The 26,322-nt window shown below is 38.2% G+C and overlaps 2 protein-coding genes across 3 annotated transcripts in view; one reads left to right on the top strand and one right to left on the bottom strand.

The window, feature by feature from the left end:
* The window catches only part of LOC133527618 (guanine nucleotide-binding protein G(o) subunit alpha), a 69,716-nt gene that overhangs the window by 20,666 nt on the left and 22,728 nt on the right, over positions 1-26,322 (bottom strand). For both annotated transcript variants that reach the window (XM_061864694.1, XM_061864695.1), the window contains exons 3-4: positions 23,316-23,457; positions 11,735-11,895 (exon numbers count right to left, since the gene is read on the bottom strand). In XM_061864694.1, the coding sequence (XP_061720678.1) occupies positions 11,735-11,895; positions 23,316-23,457 (303 nt within the window). The remainder of the gene's footprint in view (positions 1-11,734; positions 11,896-23,315; positions 23,458-26,322) is intronic.
* Positions 1,350-11,725, top strand: LOC133527621 (probable cytochrome P450 49a1). The gene is made up of 7 exons (XM_061864699.1): positions 1,350-3,082; positions 3,181-3,297; positions 4,584-4,660; positions 4,736-5,210; positions 9,553-9,631; positions 10,018-10,347; positions 10,471-11,725. The coding sequence occupies exons 1-7, from the start codon at positions 2,697-2,699 to the stop codon at positions 10,594-10,596; spliced, it is 1,590 nt and encodes a 529-aa protein (XP_061720683.1). The 5' UTR covers positions 1,350-2,696; the 3' UTR covers positions 10,597-11,725.

Genomic DNA, 26,322 nt, shown 5'->3' with positions numbered 1-26,322 from the left:
ACTGAACAGGGAAAGATATGCACAAAACTCAATCTCGCGAATCGCAGCTGTGGAAAAAACGAAAAGGACATTTACTACTTCGGAAAAATAGAGAAATGCATATGGCTCGCGCAGATCGGTGTGTTGTCCCATGAGCTAGAATAGCTAGATGATTGCGAAAAATATTGTAGCATTTGCTGAATGGGGAATCAGAAATGAGACAGTAGAGAACGTTGCAAATAGCACATTATCCTATTATATTGCATAGCGTTTCTTGCCACATAACGGTAACTACAAGTTTCGCCCAGTCATTTAGTCTTGCGAAACATGGGAAAATAAATGGACATTCATTTTTACTTGACAATACCCTATCTGGATGGTGGCAAATAAACTGTCTAGTCTAGACTAGACGACAATCAAATTGGAAATTTCGTTTATGATTCTCAATTTTTCGTGTTCAAATAGCAAAAGATGCCATTTAAATTAGGCAATTTTATTTTGCGTCTGAAATTAAGTTCAGATTTACACATCTAGATAAAATTGTAAAAACATGAAAACATATCATAATTTTATTAATGATAACGTGTTAAGAAATGAACTTGCTTCCGGTGCTTCCGGAGCTCTAGTTTGTATTCTCACGCTTATGGGTGAATGTGGTAATTGTTTTTTTAATATTAGGTGATTGAAACATTTTGTATCTTTTATTATCGAGTGGGCTTCAAATATTGCCATCAAAACTTAATTTTGAGCTCGGTAACGCTTTGAATCTAAGTAGATTAGATGTACATAAGTAGGTAGATATAAGTCGGAGAGAATCGGGCGCAAAGAGATGTCGCGATTATAGCTGAGATTAAGATGCAACTCCAGCCGAGAAGCAGACTGGAACACTGTAAACAATCCGGGAACAACGGGTGCCTTGTCGCGCTTCCCGTCGACCGCATTCGACGCAAATCAAACAAAACGCTGTCCTCGTGTTACTGCACTGCGGGTGTAATCACCGTTTTATAGTAAAGATTAATGTTGCATTTGATAAATAGAACTTGAATTCTTTGGGAGGACCGTTTAGGAATTTTTGTGTACCTATCCTATTTAGTATAAACCAGGGGCCTTGCCAAGATGATAGTCGTACATCGACAAACGCTAAACGAAATAAAAATGTATCGGGTTGACAGATGTAAAGATGTTACGAAAAGTCACGTGACTATTTCCATATATTATTTAAGTTTCGATTGGCATTTTCTATCAACGATTGTCATCTTAGCTAGGCCCCCAGATGTTTGTGATAATCGGTAAGAGGCAGTGAATAGAAATATTTCACACAATGAAAGCACGAGTTGGCCAATCAAGTAGGTTTTCATTGTTTTTTTTTTTCACTCGAGGCCTATCTCGAATATGCCGTAAAACACAAATATAACAATCACTATTAATGTAGAATAAAAGCATCATGCCATCCATGACGTGATTGTGGAAGGTATGCCAGCAGGAATTATCACAGACCGGACGAATCAATCGGCGCTCCGCTCCCAGCTTCATCGAGGGACTCCCGCTAAATTAACGAGCGTCACCACCTTGCCCGCCGGCCCCGCTAAGGCGCGGATAAGCGTTTTAGCACGCGGTTAACATCCCGTAAAACATGCAACAAAGACCATTTTAAAATGTTTCATAATGGTCGTATGGGGTTAGAGTATGAAAACTTCAGAAACGAACACAACACCGCAACATTAACCCCCTTCGGGCCTACGCTAGCTGACGCGGACGCCCGCCGCGTGCGCACGCACGCGGGTGCTATTTGTAGGTGACATCCGCCGCACGCGTCCGCTTCAGTTAGCGTTGCTCATACTATTTTTCGTTAACCCGCTCGTCCGCTCCGTGCACCCGCGTCAGCTAGCGTAGGCCCTTATCCGTAAAAGAAAACTACCGACCACAACCGTCAGACGGACCTATATAAATAGGCTCTGGTAGAGATCTAAAAGTTTGATGTTTTAGAAACACTACACGCACGACGACATACATTTTTAAATTAATATTAATTTATAGTAATGAGATATTGACCAAAAAAAATTTTGGTACAAGCTTTTTTTATCGCTGACTGTAATTTTCTTTCTACAGGCAACTAATACTCATAGAGTCAATTCTAACAACCCCAAACACAATTGGTTGCATTATTGTTTTATCACAGAGTACCCATGGCCACCTTCTGTTGTCATCATTAGATCAGCTCAATGTCATCATAATATTGCGTTGTCATCCGATTTACATATTTATCTCAGCTCAATCGGGAAGTGGGTCAAATTTATTTAACTTTCAAGATTTAACCCACACTAACATACATATTAACAGGGCAAGTTAAATAAAAGCTTGTAAAAAGTGCAAAATGAGCGAAAGGTTTAAGTACTTAAGTTTGTTTTGATAAAGAGTCCCCGCCCCTGTTCCATTGCCGGCCCGATCTTAAGAATCAAAAAATATCCTGATTATAGCGAATTGAAAGATTAAACAAACTACATATGAAAGAAAAACCATGACTTGCAATTTCCTGCAAGTAGTCTCTATTATTAACATGAGTACGTTAAAGGATGTCACCACCGCATTGCAGGGGCGTAAATTGTAGGGTCAACGTCAACGCAATCGTGCGATACGTTGCTCGCTGCGTCAAGTCGCTCGGGTGGCGCGGGTTACGACATTACTGAAAAACGTAACCGCCCCACTGCTCAGGCTGCATGCTACTAGGGCTGGACAGCCTGTTCATTGATAGTCTGGTCGCGATGAACGCCGCGCGGTGCTATACGGCGATGCCGGGGCCCAAGCCCCTCCCTCTCTTTGGGAATTCTTGGCGATTCGCTTTAGGACAAAAACCATGGCAAACAAAAGCTTTGGACATCACGTTGTGGACTTTGAGATCTTTAGCTGGTGACAGAGGAGCCGCTAAAGTGGCTAAGCTATTCGGACATCCGGACTTGGTATTCCCATTTTGCGCCGACGAAACCGCGCGAGTTTACAGGCGAGAAGATTCAATGCCCTACAGAGCTGTAGCGCCGTGTCTTAGGCATTACAAGAATGAACTAAGAAAGGATTTTTTCGGTGAACAGCCGGGGTTAATAGGAGTGTAAGTAAGATGTTCTGATCATGTTATAGATGTCTCCGTGTACAGTTCTTGATTGTAGATAGTGCGTTTAAGACAGGTAATAAGCGTTATCTCCGCAGGCACGGAGAGCCGTGGTCCCGGTTCCGCTCGAAGGTGGCGAAGGCACTGGCGGCGCCGGAAGCCGCCCGAGCCGCGGTACCGGCTCTGGATTATGTCGCCGACGACTTCGTGAAAAGGTACGTTTATTTTGCTTCTGATTTAGTTGAGTTTATTATGAATCGTATTTCTTTTCCACTAGCACAAGCGATATGTATTATTGTCAGCAGATCAGTACGTTAAATTATTCTACTCACTGTTTTTGATATTCTTTGACAAGATTATTAAGATAACATATTATCTCACTGAAATAATCGTTTTTTTTGCTTTTAGCTTATGACTTATGATGTATACTTATATCGTTAAATTTGTATAAAGTTTATAATATAAATAAATATCATATATCATAGAACGTTATTACACAAATTGACTAAGTCCCACAGTAAGGTCAATAAGGCTTGTGTTGAGGGTACTTAGACAACGATATATAAAATATATTTATAAATATTTATAAATGCTTAAATACATAGAAAACACCCATGACTCAGGAACAAATATCCATGCTCATCACACGTATAAATGCCCTTACCAGGATTTGAACCCGGGACCATCAGCTTCGTAGGCAGGATCACTACCCACTAGGCCAAACCGGTCGGTTGTAGAAACAAAAAGTACGTTACTTGGAATTCCTTAGGCCAGGCTTGTGTGATGATCCTATAAGTGTTTCGCTCAAAGTTATTGTTGTATAAAGAAGCGGCTGTAGAACCTGATTATTTATTATTATTTTGACAGGCATCATACATAGCTAGTCTCCCTGTAACACTGGATGCTATATCATCAAGTTACGCTACGGCATATTAAATAAACACTTACTCGCTGAAATGTGCTACTTAAACAAAAAATAGACACATAATTACGGAGCTCTTAACGGTTGAACTCGTTTCAAACACATCATAAAATCGACTTACATAACTTAGGTAACGAGTTAATGAAACTTGTTGTACTGTAATGTATTTAGACGCCTCATTTATTCAGTAAAACAATAACTAGTTCAATAGTTTCGCGGTATGTATACTTCTCCTCAAACGAATCTTATTAATTTGTTTGTTTAATAATAGCTTTTGAGACGTTAGATATAAGGTATATATTACAGCAAGGAGACGTTGGACGAGTATGACATAGGCTGGGCAGTCTGTTCTCTCTGTAGAATCTTGGTTTAATGACCACATCCCGTTCCTTAGAGCGGCGGCGTGTGCACATTTGTTTTGAGCATTTTGTATATGACTCACTACGGTTAACAACAAATCTCGTTCATTGAAAAAGAAACGTTTCGTTTGAGTAACCTGTACGTACGATGCTTAGCGAGAGATATTCGCGTTGTTTACTTCTGTTTTAATGATGATGGTGATAATATAATACATTTTAGAATGGAATGCATCGTCGATGAAAACCGGGAACTACCTACAGACTTCCTGAGCGAATTGTACAAATGGGCGCTTGAATGTAAGTAATCAAAATTGCTCAAATCCTAAATCCAAGGCTTCGTTAACGTTACTAACCGAATATTGATTTTTTCAGCGGTCGGAGCCTGGGCTTTAGGCACTAGGTTAGGTTGTCTCAGCGACGATGATAAAGAAGCGAAAGAAATAATAAGATGCATACACGGATTCTTTCACAGCGTTCCTATCTTAGAACTATCTGCCCCAGTATGGAGGTTATTCTCCACCCCGGCTTATAAAACTTATGTTGAAGCTCTGGACGCCTTTCGGTCACTCTGTTTGAAAAGACTGACTGACAAAGGCGTATGCGCTCAAGTAGCGGCGAAATGTGGCGAAAAAATAGCTACAATTTTAGCATTGGATTTACTATTGGTTGGCGTCGATACAACGGCGGCCGCGGCTGCCAGTACCATGTATCTTTTGGCGAATAACGCAAGAACTCAGAGAAGGCTGCAAGATGAATTGGATACAAATCTACCGACAGATAGAGTTCTAACGAGCAAAGATTTGGACCAACTTCCGTATCTCCGGGCGTGTATTAAAGAAGCTTTGCGGTAAGTTCCCTTAATCCCAATGCCTTATCTTATTCTAAGAAGTTATTTGCCGTTCCTATTATAAAACAAGCAACCGTTCCACCCCATGTGATTATGGTAGCGCACGTACAACTTTTTCCTGGAAAACCCGTCGGGGAAACCCCGCCCTAACAAGCCTCATGAATTATCATCAGCATTTAGTCCTCGGCCGCACAAAGGGGTAAGTTTGAGTTTGTCCTGTCATTTCGAAATTCAAGTAGCTCTTTGCAGCACCCTTACGAGGTGGGCGATTATCTGAACAGGCACACAGCAGCAGTTTGCATAATATTTACATTAAGGAGCTAACGCCGAGGCGATGTCGTAGGCAAACATGCGGATCGACCTTAATACTAACCGATATTCCCGATCCCCATTTAATACACGAAATCGTTAATTTAAACGTCCTGAATTAGAACTTTACAACACATACAGTCAGCTGCATGAAATGTTAAATATTATAAGCCAGAATCTAAAGGCCAGCACAGACGGACTGTAACCCGACTGAAACTTGTATGGGACGTTGCAGTTGGCGTGCAGTTCCTATACAAATATCGGCCCTAAGGGCCAACTATATATGTATAGTAACTACCTACATACACTCTTATTTGTAAATCGCTGCTAGAATAAACTCTATTTTGAGGGTGTGTATTTGACGTGATAATGTAACAAATTAATACTGTCAATTTAAATACTGTAGCTATTGAAAAATGCCACTACACAAGTGCACAATTGACTCAAGAAAATTACATAAACACATTATGAATCATTTCATTCATAAAGTGGCCATGCACTTTAGCTGGATTTACATTGTAGTGTTTTCGGTTTAGTTCAAGTTATCAAATGTATGAGAACTACAGACTCGCCAGAAAAGGCCAAAATAAAATAAAGTTTCTCAGGAGGCTTACATTTCCGGGCCCGGTGCGGTCTTACCGACCTACATTCGCGACTTTTGGTAATACCGCCGTAGGATTAATATGAAAACCTCATTAGATCATTCCATGCCATTAACTTCATTCGCTCCATATCAACCTTTTAACCCGACTAACGAAGAAGGAATAATGTAGTCAATTGCTTCTGTAAATTATTTTCACTTGTGGGGACGTAATTCTGTTCTGTAAAATGTTATATAGTCAAGTTATATATATTACTAGATAGGCACGTTTGTGTTGGTTTTGAAAAAGAAAAGTAAAAAAAAACTACTATATCTTTATTGACCCCATCAAGCTGACATCAATAACACATAAGAATAAGTGTTATTGATGTCAGCAATAACATAATATTCTAAGATAACTAATATTTCTATGAAGATTAAAGTAGCAGTCTGTATTATTTACATGTTTTGCTTGCCTCTGGTTTTAGTAATGTGAGTCGACCAATGACGGTACAATATTTACACCAACATGTTTTACGCACATGGCATACCTATGCCAAGTAACTCAAAACTCTACGTAAAGTGATATTCAGAATACGCCAAACTGTCAGATGTGGTAAAAAAATCCATTATCGAATTGGGCTTGTGCGGGGAATAAGTATAGCCCTAGCCCTAGTACAATGACAGAAGGCCTGTGCCCAGCGCAGGGGGTTGTGTTTGTGCCAAGCGACACGGACCAAAAAGAAGCCTTTACTGAATTAATAGAAGATGCCGGTTTTTCAATACCGTGCTTGTATGCATGCTAAAATAAAATATATTATGTATATAAAAATTATACAATAGGTACACATAAATGAAAACGAAAAATAATTTGTATGGAACTAGTTATTTGTTCAAATAACAACGCCCTTTTAGGAACTATTTTGCAAATGGATTTGCTAATTTAATATACACTTGTATAGGCGAGCATGAAACTTACACAACCACCAGTACCATCATATTGCAGCATTACTATGGTACCTATACCCTACGTCACCGTACTGCCTACGTCAAAGTTGATAATGAGATAAATAAATAAAAAGGACGATACACGCTATCGAGCAATTAACAAATTGTTAAATCATGGCATGTGACAGTTGAAGAGGTGTCATATGACGTAATAAATAGGATATTGGATTCGAAAATAGCAACTCAAACTCTTAGATCAATATACTGTTCGTCTATAAATGGTCGGCGTACCACAGGAAATGAGAGGTAACTAGGATTTTGGATTATTTCGTTAAATATGCCAATTTTATTCGAGAAACCAACCATAGTAAAACTAACTGTAAGTATTGGGACCGTGCGAAGTGCATGGTGGGGGTAAGCAAAGCGATCCCAGCGCATAAGGTGGTAAAAATTTGAACTAACTGCGGATGGCGTCTTTAACATTTCGTACAATTATATGGCTCGAAATGAAACTTTGATTTACGATTACTCCTGAAATATTCATTTAAATTGAATGGTGTAAGGGACCGTTGTAATCTGTATGGAATGCTTAATATAACTAACTTATTTATTTTGATAATTGTTAATAATGTATCCATGTAAATAGCTTTGCAAATGCCACATATTACGTGATCTTTTTCTAGAAGTTAAGAATGGATATAGTAAGTTATCCTTAAAAGATAGACATTTAACATCGCGGACTTTTTTGTAGACCTATGAATGAGAAACAACCCCACCATACATTGTGTTGTTATAGCTCAAACGGATTAGGCAGCGTTTTCGATTAAAGCTCCTAGCCAGCGTGATTTTTTCCAAAAACATCGTTATATTTCAAACAATTTACACAAAACCTTAACAAGTTATATACTTAAGCCTTCCTCAAGAATCACTCTATTGATAGATGAAAGTCGTATGAAAATCCGTTCAGTAGTTTTTAGTTTTGGAGTAGTTTTATAAGATGTAGTGAATTGACGTTTTCCCCTAGACTTGCGGACACTAGGTTGCGTGACAGTCGTGCACGCTCCCAATATCATAGACACTTAGGCAGCTAAACTCTTACTAGAATGTAAACAGGTATTAGATTTAAGTCCGCCACAAGCTCGGTTCTCCAAACAAAAGTAAATTCGCTCCCATTTTAAAACGACTATAATTAGTTTATGTAGCTTCAGATAGCATCTTCTCCTTTGCCTGTCCCTCTTCCCTGTTTATCTGGGGTGGGGTCTCCTTATTATATATGTCTGCGCCAGAGTGCTTGCTGTGTTCTACCTTGTTTGCGTACTCAGGTTCTCTTTCCGGATCTCTTTTTGTATATCCAGGTGTCGGGTGGTCTTCCCCTTCCTCGGATTGGTTGGGTATATTTAGGGCCTTATTAACAGAATAAGCATATGGCCGTACCAGGGTAATCGACTTTCCTTTTTCAACCTACCACCTACTACTGGTGCTACCTTAAACGATCCCCTGAAAAATTATTTTCTGCCCTTATCCAGTCGAGTCACTTCTCCCACCCATCTGAGCATTTTCATCTCGCTTGTGTGGAGCTTTTGTTCGTGTACTTTCTTTAGCTTCAGATAGCATAGTAAAAGAAAAACAGCGATTTAAATATTTCATAAAATGTCATTGTATGTGTAAAGTTTCATTGTAATCCAACACGTTATTTTAAAATGAGAACGAAACTCCGTTTGTATGGAAAGGTGAAATTCGGCCGAGCTTGCTACGGACTCTTAAGTAATAGTAGTTTTCTATTAAAGGTTTTCATTTTGGCAAGTCCACCGCCGTTGGTTCATTACATACAAACGTTGTACGTTTCAGTTTGTGTAATAAATATTAAATAAAACAATTTATGAACAAGAACGGTAAAGAATTTTCCTATTGATATGTATGTTGTAATTATATCGTACTATTAGGTGTCTACTAACGAACATTTGTATGACTAATGGCTATAACTAATATGGTAACAAACCATCTCGGACTAGTCATGAGTCATTTACCTGATTGAAATAATGTGATTCATTGACTTCATTGTTCAACGCACAGATTCCAGTTTAACGATTTCTTACTTTGTGTCGCTTTCTGGTTAGGAAACCATGTAGAACTAAGTGGCCCTGTGAGACCTCGCAAACCCCCATGGCTCCGCCATTAAAAAAAAAAAAAAACTTAATGGACCAAAATATCTACATTAATATCTGTTCACAAAATTTCACGAAATTCGGTCAAGAAATACGACATGTAGAGGAGATCATCGAGACAGACAGCCGGACAGAGATTCGAAAGCATTTTTGCCCAGGCTAGAAGGGAGGCTTCGCTTTCGCTTGGTCAAAAAACTGTTTGTGAATTTTAAGTAAAACTTAATAAAATTTTAACCGAGGACGTTTTGTAAAAAATTATGTACAATGACTTTAATATTACTATTTGAGTAGCTAACAGAGTACATAAGTACCTAACTAATAATATATTTTTAAATTACAGAATCAAACCCGTTATATTGGGCAACGGACGGTGTATACAGTCAGACGCCGTAATCTCTGGATATGAAGTACCTAAAGGGGTATGTTTCACTCGATTCTTTGTTTTGCACAAATATCCTATGTTAATTAAAGATGTTTGTATAAAAAACGGCATAAACATCAATGCAATGCAAAGCCGAAGGCGTAGTAAATCCAGAAGGAGAAAAAGATCACGAAATTAAACATCAAGGAATATGTTAAAAAAAAACAACTCTTGCGAAGCACTATTAAAACTAGTGCCCAAAAATTAGCAATCATCATCATCATCATTCTAACCCGAAAATGTTCACTGCTGAAGAAGTCCTCCCAGTTGACCCCCATAATAATCTGACCTTTGCCTGATAGTGATGGCCACTTTTACTACCACATGATTATAAGTTCTAGTAAAGATAGTAGGTTCTAACAATTTTAATTTATCACTTTTCAGTGTCATGTCGTTTTTCTGCATTATATCCTGTCGAATGAAGAGCGCTACTTCCCGTCGCCACAGGAATACGTTCCCGAAAGGTGGCTGAGAGATGACGTCAAGGACAAAACCACCGCAAGTATCGACAAAAGGTGTCCCGCCACTGGAACTGGCCACGATAAGAGAGGGGAGCAAGATTCAGTGTGCGAACATGATAAGATTCAGAAAGTGTGGAGAAAGCAGAAAGAAGTCGGGATTCACCCTTTTGCATCTCTGCCGTTCGGTTTCGGCCGAAGGATGTGCATCGGTAAAAGATTTGCAGAAGCTGAATTGCAGTTATTATTGGCAAAGGTACATCAGTTTTTATTAACATTTAAATTAAAATCATATTCCAAATCTCCTCTATAGGTATATATAGAAGCATTGCAGTATAGTGAAGGTTATGACTGTTATGAGTATTTCTTCTATTTTCAGACTTTTCACCGCTATGAAGTCTCATGGCGCTACGGAGAGCTGACGTACAGCGTGACTCCAACGTATGTGCCTAACGAGCCACTTCAGTTCACTATCAGGCCCAGAAAAGAGCCGCTTAAAGAATAGATCATATATCTTTTACGCAGAGTAACGCTGAATGTTTCTCTACAAAAGATTCAAGGTCATTGAATGTCTAATTATATTATATAATAGTTTTAACGTATATAAAAGAGGCTAGACACAAGGTATAATAGGATAGAGAAGTTCATAAAATTACCCCAACCCATAATCCTAAGGCACAAATTAATGTTTAAGCCACCTGACTGGAATTAATTTCGACTGACGTAAAATGTTGCATTAGTTATAGACACCAATTTTAATGGAGGCTTTGTTATAGAAATAGAATCTAAGAAATTCTAGAATATATCACTGTTGTTAAATAACTAATTAGTAACCCAATGAAATCGAGCTTGCATCAAGCTTATAAATAAAATCGATACCTTATACGAGTGTGCACGAGTGGACATACTTGTGTGTGTAGTGTAGAAGTACATTAGTAAGTTTATCTAAATCGATGATTCACCGTTTCATTAAAAGCTGATAATAAAGCCGGCCGATACTCTCGTTTATCGATTGCTGGGGAGAGCACAATAATTGATTCAAAAGATATTGAGCTTACTATTTATGTCAAAATCTGTGACTGTGACTGAATCCTTTTTATATTATACATGAATTTTGTGCTGATTACTCTGCGTGTGTCCTCAGTATTCTGTATTCATTTTACATTGTATCTCATAGTTTTCTAAGAATCTTAATATGAATTGCATTATACTCGTTATTTCCTTTTTAAAAGCATTATTTTCAGTAGAAAGAGTTGCAAACGCTTTATGTTGACAGTCAAGTTAGCTGTGTAGTGCAAAATATAAAAGCTCAAATAAAGTTGTAGCGGCAGCGACAAAATATATTTTAATATTAAAAAATGTCGGAGCCGAGCGGAATTCGGCCGGTCAACATGATGATTTCATATTAGACGTTTATATATTACAAAAGTATCAAACCATTACGCAGAACTCGCAAAGTTTTCATGTCAAATGCTACGTCAAGTATCCTATGGGATATTTATGCATCATCACTGTCAAGTAGGTGGAAACTTGGCGTGGCCGGAGTCTACCTGCGGTGCGTTTGCATCGTAATGGGGTACATGTTTTACACAAAACGCCTATAGATAGACAATAAAATTGAACTAGCAACGGGTAGAACTTACTATTTGGCTGAATCATTGAGCTGGTACTCGTTGGAGCGGCCGAAGCACTCCTGGACGCCGGCATCAGCCCAGAGCCTCTTCATCGCCGCGAGCAGCTCCTCGCTGAAGGGCTCCGTGTCCTCCATCCGTTGGATCACGTCGAACACCATCTTGCCGTCGCTCTGTGACAAAACGTGAGACATTATTGATTTGACGAGTATAGATACCAACCACTAAATACGAGTATGCTTGTTTTAGAAAACCAGACTATAACTAAACCTATGTATATAAAATGTATCGACACGTTTTCGTTGTTTGATTGTATCAAAATCTTGATGTAGACGTGGTGTGACGTTATATTTAAAAAAATTACGTTCAACATAAAAAGAAAAATAGAAATTTTGTGTTACGTTATTGCCGTATACAAAAACTTAAAACACGAGCGCAATTTTTTTGTTTAGTAATAATCATGAATTCATTACACTACGTATTGTTGTGTAGTTGCAGCAATATTTATGTATATCTGGAGTATACAAATAGACATAGAATAAGATTCGCGTAGACAATACACCGTCGTCGATGAGTCGCCCAATAAATTTAATATCTACATACAAATTGGTAAATCCGATATCGGTATCCAATCATACAGAATTTTATAACCTAACTTGATCGAATATATTTGTATTAAAAGTACTGAAACGACATACAGAATTAGAAAGAGTAAAATTATGGCAGTTTGAAACTACATTTTGCGATATAGAGCATTTTATTGTAAAAATATGTATGAGAAGTGTAAAATAACCATGACGTTTAAAATTACTTTACAGTACATATGGTGCTACTTTACCGCACTAGTGCGCAAATTAGCATATTACGTTACTGTGTCAAACATTTAAAGGGCCATATGTACTGTGGAACGTTGTACGATACATGTGCGAATAGGTAATTCGCAACTCGTGTCGATTTAAAACACTCCCTTCGGTCGTGTTTTAATTTATCGCCACTAGTTTCGAATTTCCTATTTTTCGCACTTATATCGTAATGTACTATTAACCTATAAAAGCAATGAGATCGAAACGAAACCATAACGCGAATCTCCATAATGGGTGTGTATGCGAAAGTCTAAAACGTCTAATTATTTCTAATTCTGAATAGGTATCAGTGTATTTTAATAAAATAATAAATATGACTATATATTTATTTACATAAGTAGTCGTTATAATAATTCTACAGATTACACTCACGTATTTTTAGTCACTCGCGCGACATGTTTCGGAGAGCTTAGGTCTCCATTCTCAAGCACTAACAGTAACAGTGCGAGCAGCGTTCACGACGGCCGTCGCGTAAAAATACGCAAGAAAGTATAACGGGTTGGCACTGATTGACTAACACGTTTTTTTCTCGCGGATTAGCAAAGTAATATTTCTTGTTAGGGTTCCGTAGCCAAATGGCAAAAAACGGAACCCTTATAGATTCGTCATGTCCGTCTGTCTGTCCGATTCTGTCACAGCCACTTTTTTCCGAAACTATAAAAGCTATACTGTTCAAACTTGGTAAGTAGATGTATTCTATGAACCGCATTATGATGTTTACACAAAAATAGAAAAAAACAATAAATTTTGGGGGTTCCCCATACTTAGAACTGAAACTCAAAAAATCTTTTTTCATCAAACCCATACGTGTGGGGTATCTATGGATAGGTCTTTAAAAATGATATTGAGGTTTCTAATATCATTTTTTTCTAAACTGAATAGTTTGCGCGAGAGACACTTCCAAAGTGGTAAAAAGTGTCCCCCCCCCCCCCGTAACTTCTAAAATAACAGAATAAAAAATCTAAAAAAAATATATGATATACATTGCCATGCAAACTTCCACCGAAAATTGGTTCGAACGAGATCTAGTATGTAGTTTTTTTTTAAACGTCATAAAAATTAAAAAAAAAAAATTTTTTTCATCAAACCCATACGTGTGGGGTATCTAAGGATAGGTCTTCAAAAATGATATTTAGGTTTCTAATATCATTTTTTTCTAAACTGAATAGTTTGCGCGAGAGACACTTCCAAAGTGAAAAAAAGTGTGTCCCCCCCCCCTGTAACTTCTAAAATAACGGAATGAAAAATCTAAAAAAAATATATGATATACATTACCATGCAAACTTCCAACGAAAATTGGTTTGAACCAGATCTAGTACCTAAGTAGTTTTTTTAATACGTCATAAATGGTACGGAACCCTTCATGGGCGAGTCCGACTCGCACTTGGCCGCTTTTTTAATATATATCGTTGTCTGAGTACCTACAACACAAGCCTTCTTGGCTTACTGTGGGCCTTAGTCAATTTGTGTAAGAATGTCCCTATAATATTTATTTAAATAAACAAAATGGAATAACTGAGGTTTGTTTTATAACCATGTTGAAAGTTTTATTGTTTATTATAAAAAGGAGTAAACTCGTATATAATATAATATGTACGTTTTCGTTATGACTTCGCCTGCAGCAAAAAACTGTAGGTATACGAAATACCGGATCAACAAATGCTATACAATTTTTAATATTCAAATTATTATATTAGTTATGATTCCTTTGTTATGTTACACACATTATGTAGGAAGGATTTAGTTACGTATAAGGCAACAGCCGTTTGAGAAGTGCAAGTCTTTCCAGAACTACGGGTACGATACGATTAGCATTTTAGTGAACAGGCTTGTTATTCCTACTTTCGCTCGCCGACCGCATTCGTTTAGGGCCTGGAAATAAAGGGTCCTCTCCTCTCGTTGCGTAATTCCACTTGTTACTAAAGAAAAGCAGCCAACATGGGCGCGACCGGGAGGGTCCTTTTTATTTTTTGCAATCACGACGCTATCATAACAAATCAAGTTAAAATAACGGCAATGCGGCGTAAAATCCTACACTGAAACAAATATGTACATGTTCGGGAGTGTGTTCCGGGTGCAGAGGGATTTGGTGAGATACGTTTGCAATTATGACGGGTGGCGGAGTGAGAAAGCAAGGGAGGCAATTCCTGTCACGTACCACCGCAGACGAGTGACCAGTATACGCTTGGTCTCCGACTACGCATGACTGTTACGGATCTCGAGGTCATAGTGGCGCTGGATCGTAAAAGGCGAACGCTCTACAATAATACACGGCTAGAACGCATGCGTGGCCGGACCGCAGAACCCGGCCTCGTCATTCACAACCCTCCAGTATTGCCATAATAATTCACATATCTCTATTTTGTGTTTATAGAGATTTTAGGCAAGCGATACAACAGTTTTTTTTGTATGCTTTTACACGTAGCCTGGGATTATTTTGACATCGTTACGTTTGTAAATCACGCATTGATCAATTTAGAACTTTAATCAATCTTCTTCTTTTCATGTTACATTGAAGTTAGGTACCTATACGACTCGAACGATTCCATTTGCTTTGGCCTTGGGTTGTCTAGGTCACATGGATTCATCAGACTAGGTCAGTTTCGTAATTTAATCAGTACAGATATAAAGTATTGAGAAATGTGCAAAACTATTCACATTCAGATTTCCAACATTCTACAGTTTTTTAAGCATATGGCAACCCATTCGCGCCCGCCACCCTAGCTCGATATCTACATGCTGCACTTTTGTTTACATTCGCCATTTATTCGTCTCTCTTCTCTTATTTAAATAACGTTTTACGATCCGTTTGCCTATGGTACTTAAAGCGAAAGCGAGCTTTGGTCACGCATGAGAGGTACTATCAGAAGCTATTATCCACGATTCTCTTACATATTTAAATTTTTAAGTGCAAAATAACAAATTTTCAGTACGGTACTACCGACTATAGCTACCATACTTATTTTGCACAATGGGAAATCCGGGCTCAGCGTAAGATTCGTGGTGTTTGTTTAAAAATATAGTTTGTGGCTAACTTTATTTTCATCTATACCGATTACCGGGTTTGATATTCTATTGCAATGTTGGCATTTTTACAATCCCACTCCGGGCGTACAATTTATTCAACTAAACGTTGCCTATTTTGGTGATGCAAAAATCATGCGCGCTTGGAGTTTTATATATTTTTACAGTGATTCAATTAAAAGGCTTATAATTTATGTATAATGACACATTTTTCATCTTCTTCTCATTCCAATCCTAGCGAACTCAAATAACACAGGAACCAGTATTGTTTGATTATTGATTAGACTGTGTACCAATAAGAAACTTCATAAGTATGTATAACATGACATTGCATACTTGATTGAGATATTAAGTTTTTTTGGTTTTACCAGGTTGACAAAAAACCCCTAACAACAAAAAACAAAAATAAACATAACAAAGCGCATTTGTCTTCAATAGCCCTGTAAAATTATCTATAAAATTAATAATATTTGTATCATAAGCTAGGTCGTCATTAGTAAGTTTAGTGAGCTATGTACCAACCGCCCCCGGCCGTCACTCGGCGCTATCTCCGCTGATAACGCTTTGAAGAGTTAGATTGACGTTGCCATTCATAAGTAGGAACAAAAGGGTGACAGGCTTTTCATACGTGCTGTATAGGCAAAAACTTAACATTGTCACTTGGTGCATAATTTAATCCGAAGGAGCTTGAGAAGGTTTACGTAAACGAAGAGAGGCGTAAAACAACCGCTTTTTTTGTGCGTAAGGGTCGAAAGATTACTCCTGAAGTATCGATTATATTAATAAGTGGCTTTTAAAGCTATAAATGAAATTATTTGGGAATTATGGATTATTTCTATGCCTTCAAAAATGAAAGTAGTCCACAATGATATATGACAAATTTAGAAATGTATGAGAAGTTACTGGTTATTATACTCGTAACTGAACTGAACTGTTTTTGCGGTTATATAGCATATGGATCTGTCCGTTGACTACGTTGTACCTGTATTTACGATGTAGGCGCAAAGCGAGAGATATCTTATCAGTGGTCGTTCGAGCTCAAGCGACGCGCGTCACTTGCGTTACGCAATTTTTGCTGGCTGTCGTTCCCCTCTTAATAAAGTTCTGTTTGAATTCATTTGTTTTTTATCTGTTCTAAAAATGAAACAGTGAATGATAATGATACTACATATTTTTAAGTAAAACATGAAAATATACACTGAAGGAAAGCTACCTCAAATATAAATAGCATGTATTATTCAGGTTTTATAATATAAATAATAGAGGGACGAGTTGATGAGAAGCCTTGTTACTGTTGTAAAATTGGCTATAGAATGGGACAAGACAATATGCCTTGAGCTGTTCGGACAGTTACGTTGTCTAGTCATGAATCTACCGGAACATTGAGGATGTGGGACGATTTTCTACATATACATGTTTGTCTTACCCAAAATCTCATATTGACTTCGCAGCGCATCTCGCTCTGGCCAAAGAGAGCATTGTTAAAAATCTCGTGAAATCAAATGTAAAGTTCGATCATTCGTCCAAGAGCGGTTAGTTAGTTAATTTTCCTGCGACTGTCGCATTTTTATCGCCTCTCACCATGCCTATCACGTTCTAACAAGTAAGTAAGTGCAAAAGTGATAGACATAGTGACAAGCGATAAACATGCAAACATGCTGCCACCGCTGGGCATTTTCCGCAAATCGACCACCATTTTGCGTGAAATACGAGGTAGCGCTACTCTAACCACCCCATCACCTCCCCGCGAAACCTAGAAATGTTTTCAGGTTCTAACCGCTTCCTTGAATGTATATGGAGACGAGGTCCTTGTTCCTATATACTTCTACCTGCTTGCAGTCCAGAAGTATTTGGTTTATTGATGTTTCCGCTATTTCTATGCACGTTCTGCACATGGGGCTATCTGTTTTACCTATATAATAGAGAAGTCTGTTTAGCGTGCGATATCCTGTAAATCTCCAAGAGCGGTATTCATACTTCATTTTTTTTTTATCTATAAGCGAAATGCACTAATAGTAATACATCAATATTCAAAATCACAGATTTTAACAGGTTTAATATTCAATATCTCAGAAATAAGCGGTGGTAGCCGAGTGCATAAACCGTCCGATTTTCAATCTGTAGGTCGCGGGTTGAAATCCCGGCTCGTACCAATTAGGTGTATGTGAAGTCCCCAATCTGCATTGGGCTAGCGTGGGGACTATAGACCACAGTAGCGGCGCGTAAAAATTCTGGCTAGGCAACTCGGAACAAAAAAACACCTTAACATTATGTACTTTTTTTTTCATGATAAAAGTGAGGCGTGCGCTAGGTGTGTCCTTGGGCGCGACCTTTTGCAGTTAGTGTATAACCACCTTTGCCATACTATTATACACACAACATACAAAATATCACTGGTTTAGTAACTTTATATATAAATTTGTGCACACAAGTAAGTAAAATCACATAAAAATATTTAAAACTCTAATAATAACAACAAGCCTTGGTAACAACCGGGACGGGAGTGTTCACAAACACACAAATTCTAAAACCTATTACTACAAACCTACAAACAGTACTTTCTTTGAAGAAACGTTCTTTATCAAATTATTAAACTTGAGACTACATAAGATTCTTGGATTTTTCTATTAAAATTCATAATTTATTTTAAAGGTTTTTACAAAAATTGTTATCAATGATAGCAAAATACTGTACAATTTTACCCATTTATTCAATTCAATGTTTTTGTATGGCAATATTAAGCATTCGCGCGGCAAACGCCACTCGATTCAAAATTGTGAACCATTACACTCCAATATAAATCTTACTTGTTTGTATTTAAGGTTTAAATTCAAATGAAGCAGCATGTTAATAATAACTGACGTTATCGTGGCCGTGTACAGAGGGCCTACCGCGTACCCCGAAGTTCGCAAATTGCGAGCATCTTTCTCTGTCACCCTAATTACGCCATTGGAGTAAAAGAGAAAGTAGCCCGCAATTTGCGTACTACGGTGTTCGCGGTAGGCCCCTCAGTGCTCGCGGACTTTATGAATATGTGCGTGCATTTTTCCAATATAAACCTTATGCTTTTACGTTTAAGGTTTTTATTCAAATGAATAACCCGATACAAGACCGAGTTGCTTTGAAGCTCTTTCGCGTGGACTCTCTATAGCAAACTTTATAAGCGTGTGCGTGAGTTTTCGTATCTGTGTAGTGGCGCATGAATGAATAGTCAAGCTTAGCTTCATTTCGCACGCCTGCTATGATTAGAGCTTTAGTAAATCGTGTTGTCAATTCCAAGTAGACGTGCGCGCCGCGCTACTGTTACCCAGCGGCGGCGCGCCGACCTGTCGGGGTCGGCGTGGTGGCGCCGCGCCGGCGTGGGTATTTTTTTTTAATAAAAAAAAATCTAGCAGCTATCCAGCAGTAGGTACTAAATTAAAGAAAAATAATTGCGTATGACCGAATGAAAACTTTTATTAGGCACTTACTAACTACTGTGTGTGTTCTTTACATGACTCGTAATTATTATGAATAAAAATAATTTCTGATGTTGGTACACCTGTCAAACACTATAGGCTACTACAAAGTGAGAAATGAAGCTTTATAAAACTATAATATATATAAGCCAATGCTACACATTCGATATTCGCCGTGGATGGAAGATATTTATCGACCATGTAGCAAAGTAAATTGTCGTTCGTCACTTTGAAATTAAATATTTTAGGCACTTGATTCCCAAAAGGGACGGTGGTAGCTTGGAAGGGGCGGGAAAGGGACGGTGTGCAATTAAAAAGGACGGAAAACCGTCCCTTTTAGGACGATCTGGCAACGCTGATGACAACACGGTGAGAAAAAAGCTCGCGTCTTTACCCTCCCCGCGCCCCGCTCTTCCCCGCCAGCCGAACGCTCGGTCCAGCTCAGCTGAATTCGATTAATTTATCGCGCTTCGGCCATCTTCGGCGCGCCGAGAGAATGTCTCGGCGGCGGCGGCGCGTTCCGAAGTCGGCGCGGCGCGGCGCGCACGTCTAAGTCCAAGGTAATGTAATACGTAGTGTTTTCATTATGGATATATTTTTAATTTTAATGATGATATATAATATAACTTATATAAGTTTGGTTTATGTAGCAATAAATTTTAGGCAAGCCGGTGGGAATCGAGTTGTATGGACCCGCCGCCCCTGATAGACCAAGCCCTCTCGCGCATGAGAGGAGGCCTGTGCCCAGCAGTGGGACGTATATAAGCTGAATAGTAATAAGTATATTAACAGGTATCTAAATAGCGCTGCAAGTAACATAGGGCTCGCACAATCACACATGAGTGGTCTACGGAAGATTTTCGAAAGCCGGAAAATGCTGCTACGCGTTACGCCGTAGCAGAGCTACACCTCTAGGCTTAGAGCTTGATTCTGATATTTCTGATTTTAATTTCTTGTTCAAAATGACACTTGTTATGTTATGACAGATCAAATTCATACGACAGATCAAGTGCTTCACTTTTGTCTTCTTTATACAAAATGCGTAGTTCTGTATGAGATTGAGAAAGATAGAGATAAAACTGTTTAAATATCAACATTGAAATATTTTATCTATACCTACTAATATTTTATTCGATTTAGAAACAATATAAATTTAAATTCACCAATAACATACCTCTAATTTAATGCGTTTCAAACATAACAAATATTAAGCATGAAACTAAACTACTATGTATTTCATATACAAGATGTACTGAGAATTCCTATATCATCTCATAATAAATTCTATTACTATTGGCTACGATACAGACGAATGCCCGACAAACAATGCATTAAGCTGCAGCGAATGGATACCCACTAGTAGCAGACTCGTGAATAAATACTTACTATTGATCATTCGAACAATATTGACTGGAATGGAAACCGCTGCAGTAACACGAAACAGAATATTGCGACCATTTTGGGACGTGAAATATTTACACCAAGGTGCCTACGGTGGGAATTGAAACATGGGAGTCTCTGCAGGAGAAAAGTCTATGTGCCTTGTCACTATGGAAATAAGAAACAGTTAATATTAACTGTAACTATTTCAATATTGAAAGGATGAATTATTTTACATCGATATTATAACCTATTGTTACTCTACGAGACGAATCTAACGATCACTGTTCACTCACGTTTTGACTACTGGGCGTACCCAAGTCATGCATACTGCATACATTATACATACGCGAAAATCATTAACTTCATAAACGTATGGATGGCTTTATTCACGTGATATAACCGTCATTTTTAACGCCGCGGGATAGAAGTCACGGACACCGTTTTATCACGCTGTCACGCAGACAAGATCGAGCATCATCATATCCTTACTGATTTACAAAATATGATTTCTGATTACTTGTGTTTCTCGTGTTAAACTCGATATTTATGTAATTAGGGCTACACTTAACGTAAATAGACAAAACTTTAGGAAATCGCAAGGGAATCGGTCTAGCGGCGAATCGGAACGGCGAGGCTGTGCTATATAAAGACCTCGATTTAAATGATCTGATATAAATGTCCATTCCGTGATGTACATGTTTTTTATATCATTCTGCGCCAACCCAAACGTTCTAGCCCGTCCAGCAATGTGTATGTATCTACTTCTAGCTGTACAGTCAGCATCAAAAGTAATGTATCAGATCAGGCGTCAATAGTATGTATGCCTCTATATGTAGAACAATACGACCGTGACAGGTACTTTTGAATGCAAACTTGAAAAATATCTATATTTGAATGAGTATTTGAGGGTCGCAGATGCATGCAGATTGCATGTTTCATACGCTACAATTGATTCGCTACATGTGACTGTACTAGTAACCTGACAGATAAAACTCGTCATCTCATCGCACAATGCGTTTCCTCTGTTTGTACCAAAAGCAATCAATAGGAATAGGATATATCATATAAGCGGAAGATTTTTCACAAATTTTCTTCCTAATTCACTAATCCACGCCACGCGTCTAGTCTACGTGCCTCAGCGACAATAAAGAAAAGTAGCTTAGTTTTAGTTAAAAGATTTGGTTCACTAACCAAACTAACCAAGCAAAGGAGTATCTCGTGTGACCGAGTCCTATTAGCAGTGCCCAAATGCTTCAATATTAAACTTACAAGGACGATTTGTAATAAAAGTCTGTATTCTTTACGGATGGTCTAGTAACTAGTTTGTTTTTTTTAATGGTTTATAATCATATTAATCATTCTCTTAAGACTGATGTTACACTAAACAAACTAACCAAAATAAGACTAAATCAATAACTGCGGTTGGATATACGCGCTCTACTCAAATGTCTCAAATCACTTCGCAATCAACATGTGGCCAACGGAAACGCTGGCTTTATTCTCTAATGTTCATTTGAACTATCAAAATGATATCGAAAACTACTTGCGGAGAGCTAACTCGCTCTACACATGTTACATGTATGTGGAGCTGGAGAGTGATGTATGCATTCATATTGGATTGGTATTATGCCAGTATTGAATCATCTCTTCCGAATACGCCTCGAGACGCACTCTGAGTAAGAACCTACTTAGATCGAGTCGTTCGATTGAGATTACTTTTTACTGTCGACCGATATTTATAGAACACCACCAAGTAATTCACGTAATATGTGTAGGCATAAGCACGACTGCCACGACTGGTAGAGGTTTATTTTAGGAGCGTCAAGCTGATATCCAATTCATCCAATTGGGGCTTTATTTCAGTTATTTTTAACACCTTTCGATTTAAAATAAAGCTTATTACACTTGATGAACTTTTCGTTTTGGGCTGGTGGAATTAAAAAAGTTCACCTGATATGCGCTCAACTATACCCTGCAAAGCATATGAAGGGGCATGACTGACGTAGTAAATATGACCTGTCGCGAAATCAATAGTATTACGGAGATGACACAAGTTAACAAACAAATATGAGGTATAACTAAAATTCGCAAATAAACTCTGCTTATAATAGTTTTGCATTAAATACATATGTACCCTGCCCCATATGCACTATTAATTCATAATCATCAAAGATTATCTGATACGCGATACTTTGAGCAAGATTATAAATTGTAAATATACTACCTTCATGCTACGTAATAAATAGTGTTATTAAATTGACGCCTTGTTTTGACACATCAGAGAAAGTGTTAGGCCACATTTTTGTAGACAGGAAGTATTGTGGCGACCGATGGACCGTGGACGGAAACGAATGTGATTTTAATTAGCTATCGATTAGAATTACCACTATACAAATGTAGTCGTTACAGTGTTGTGAAACAAGTGATCAGTGTAATGCGTCTTAATTTGAGAGACACTTAACATAGTTTTATTTCAAATTTGTTAATTGACCGTATTATTTATGTTTTTCGTGAGGTTAATGATCGAAAGTGACAGTTGATGAATGCATGGATTAGATTGATTTCGGATAAACAAAAAAATACCACTAAAATCTCAATCCAATACGGTAAGCAACTACTATATGCACGTTTAGAAAATGTTCAAGTCACGATCTCGAGATCAAACATTTTAGAAGATCAGCTTATACTGTATCTGGATTAGGGTTACTAGAAACAAAATTCCTGATACGCCATCCCCAGCTGCGAAACTTGTTTCTTGTTTCCACCACTAAATAAACTAGTTTATAAAAATACACTGTTTATCCTAATTGGTGAATATCACAACCAAAGCTACACTAGAACATCTTTTCCTGTGCAAACCCTTACCTCCCGGTCCTTATTGCCATAGGTGATGCCCAGGTTGGGCATGGCACGCAGGATAGCGACGAGCGACTGAATTGTGTTGCTGTACACCACCGGCCGGTACTGTTTGAAGTCTTCATTCGTAAAGCCACTTTCGTGGATAATTCTGCGGACAAACAAGGCAACGTGAGATGAGATTTGTTTATTATGCACCTAAATTGTAGACCTACTTTCTATCTTCTCTTCAGTCGGACATTGATCACACTTTGGCAGATCAAACATTTATTAGCTGCGAGTAGGGTTTGCACTACGGATCTGAAATGTATGGGAAGATCTGCGGATAATTTCATACATTTTGGATCCGGATTGCAAGCCCTAGCTGCGAGGTCAGCTCTTGCTGCCTGCCTTCATTTTACACTGAAGGTACAATTGCAAAGAAGTGGTAATAGAATATTGATGGTTTAATAATCATAATCTCAGTGTAAAACCAAAACATGATAAAATTACATTGTTCTAATTAAGCTGAACGATGTTACACCAAAATTTTCTGATGCAATACTTTTCTTTCAGTCATTTATATACCTACTCGCCAAATCGACACCGTCAGTTAGTAATTAAAGCATGTCAAGTCTTTACCATCATAATATGATAACCTATGAGTACATCGTCATCTTTTGACCAATCTTTTGTGAGGCACAATTAAGAGGCCTTTTAAAAAACGACTCAAATATTTTTAAATGAGGAATATCGAGCCTGATTATTAATCCGGATCTAGTGGATCTACGCAATAATCTGCGGTCTCGTCATGTATAATATCTAGCGTGGAGCACCTGTCAACCCAAGACAAACCCTTTGAAGTGAACACTACGACGCGACGGAGAGAGTGCAAACATTTTGTGCTACATTTGAGACGGTGACGAGTTCGGCCAACTTTTTGTCACATCGCTAATTTATTTCCTAGTTTTTTTTAGCGGAGATTTCACACGCGTATGAGTAAAAATTCCAAAAATTGGCAAAAAATGTGTTTTGTTTAGGATTATGTTATGTACATTGTACAGTGCACATTCCTTCCTTGTAAGTCAAATAGCAAATTTTTTAAGAATAAAGTTTTTACATTATTTCCGACACACAGATGACGAAGACGAAGACTTTTTACATTTGTAGAATTGTGTAATTATTAAAAATTCAACCTGCAATGTGAAACCAGAATCTATCTCCTGAAACACCTTCACCACCTAAATTTTTCTAAAAAGTGACAGGGTGAAAGAACCAGGGTGAAAACCTGTTATTTATTTGATTATTCTGCATTGGAAATGTTTCAGCCATTCATAACTCAATCGCGTGTCATAAATAGATATTTCGCATTTACACCAATAAATAGCAATTACAGCTGCAAACTGTATCACGTAAGAACCAATCCCTCTACTATTGAATTTTAATCAAACATAGAAACTCGAAGACTCACCGTATCGTAGGAATACTAGGAATCGATAATGAGTGCCCCGCTTTCACACACCGGTACCTAAGGCCCAAGAAGCACTGGGTATAGTGGATCCTTCGACAATGGCCTGACGTCACGCCAGTCGGCACCCGTCCTTATTAACCATTTCCCACAAGCGATTGTTCGAATACGTTTCAAGAATATGAACAATGGAAACACAAACTATGCGACGAGCTTGCTGGTCGAAAATATGTCCACATAGTAAAGTCGTGTTAACAACATTTTTGGATTCGCCATAATATTCGTGTCACGAAAGATTTGTCACCCAAAGTCCAAGATGTATATATGTCATATTTTGTACCGAATCAGAATAGAGTTCATTCAACTGATCCTAAATTCCTAATATACTATACTATAATGACCTTGTGACTTAGTAATTCTATTTAATGAGTTTCTCCATAGAGGTCGGCTGAGTCACGCATACCAGGGAGTTCGTCACTCGTCGATGGACTTGGCGTTTTTCCTTTGGGCGCTTTACCAACGTCAAAACAGTTAACTGACCATTCGTAACCCTTCTTACAGTGAGATAAGGTATACTAAGAGAGAACGTTTTCACGCATTGTGTATAGGGAATGCAAAAACCGGAGGTTTTTCAAAACCGGTTTTTTCTTCGGTTTTACCAACAAAAAAAACGAAACCGGTTAAAACCGGTTTCGGTTCGAAGGACTAATAATTCTTAAATTCATCGCCATGGAATAAAGAAAAGATTGCTTCACGTGTAAAAACGAATGCAAGTATAGTATATACACGATTTTATCACGAAATTAAAGACAGAATATCTGACTATTTTATTGTATTGTATGGGAATTGTCAAATGACTTAATGTTATTTGTAACTAGGAGTAGGAACACACCAATTTAATTTAATTATTTTTTTGGTTTGTTGGTTAGACACCGATGGGATAGGTCATTTTTTCTTTAATATATGACAATAACTTATCTAAAGCATTTGACGTAATAAGTCACACAATGCTTCTGGATAAGTTAAAATGTTATGGCGTAACGGGTGAGGCGCATCGCTTAATTGCTTCATTTTTGTCGGGCCGAAGACAACAGGTTAAACTGTCCTCAAATGGCAAACGATTCCAGTCTGACATTAGCCATATCAAGTTAGGCATTCCCCAAGGATCAGCCCTTGGAAACACTCTGTTTCTAGCCTACGTCAATGATCTCCCATCTGCCATCACAACCGGGCTGTCAGTACTATTTGCAGATGACACTACGGTCATAATCAGCGCGCAAACATACAAACAGCTTGGCGAGAATATCAATGAGGCATGTAGGCAGTTAAAACGGTGGTTTACTGCAAATGGGTTACTTCTTAACGTCAGCAAGTCTAACGTCATGTTATTCTCAGGACGGACGACTACTGCGCCCCCATGTGTAGTGGACTGCCCTATGCCAATGTGCAGTGAAACGAAGTTCCTTGGCTTTATGTTGGATTCGAATCTGAACTGGAAGTGCCATGTTGACCAGCTATGCAATAGATTGAGTAGTGCAGTCTTTGCGTTACGGAAGTTGAAACCCCTTG

Source organism: Cydia pomonella, chromosome 18 (genome assembly GCF_033807575.1).
Source record: "Cydia pomonella isolate Wapato2018A chromosome 18, ilCydPomo1, whole genome shotgun sequence".
NCBI lineage: Eukaryota > Metazoa > Arthropoda > Insecta > Lepidoptera > Tortricidae > Cydia > Cydia pomonella.
The sequence above is the reverse complement of the archived record's forward strand: the minus strand, read 5'-3'. Positions and strand labels throughout refer to the sequence as shown.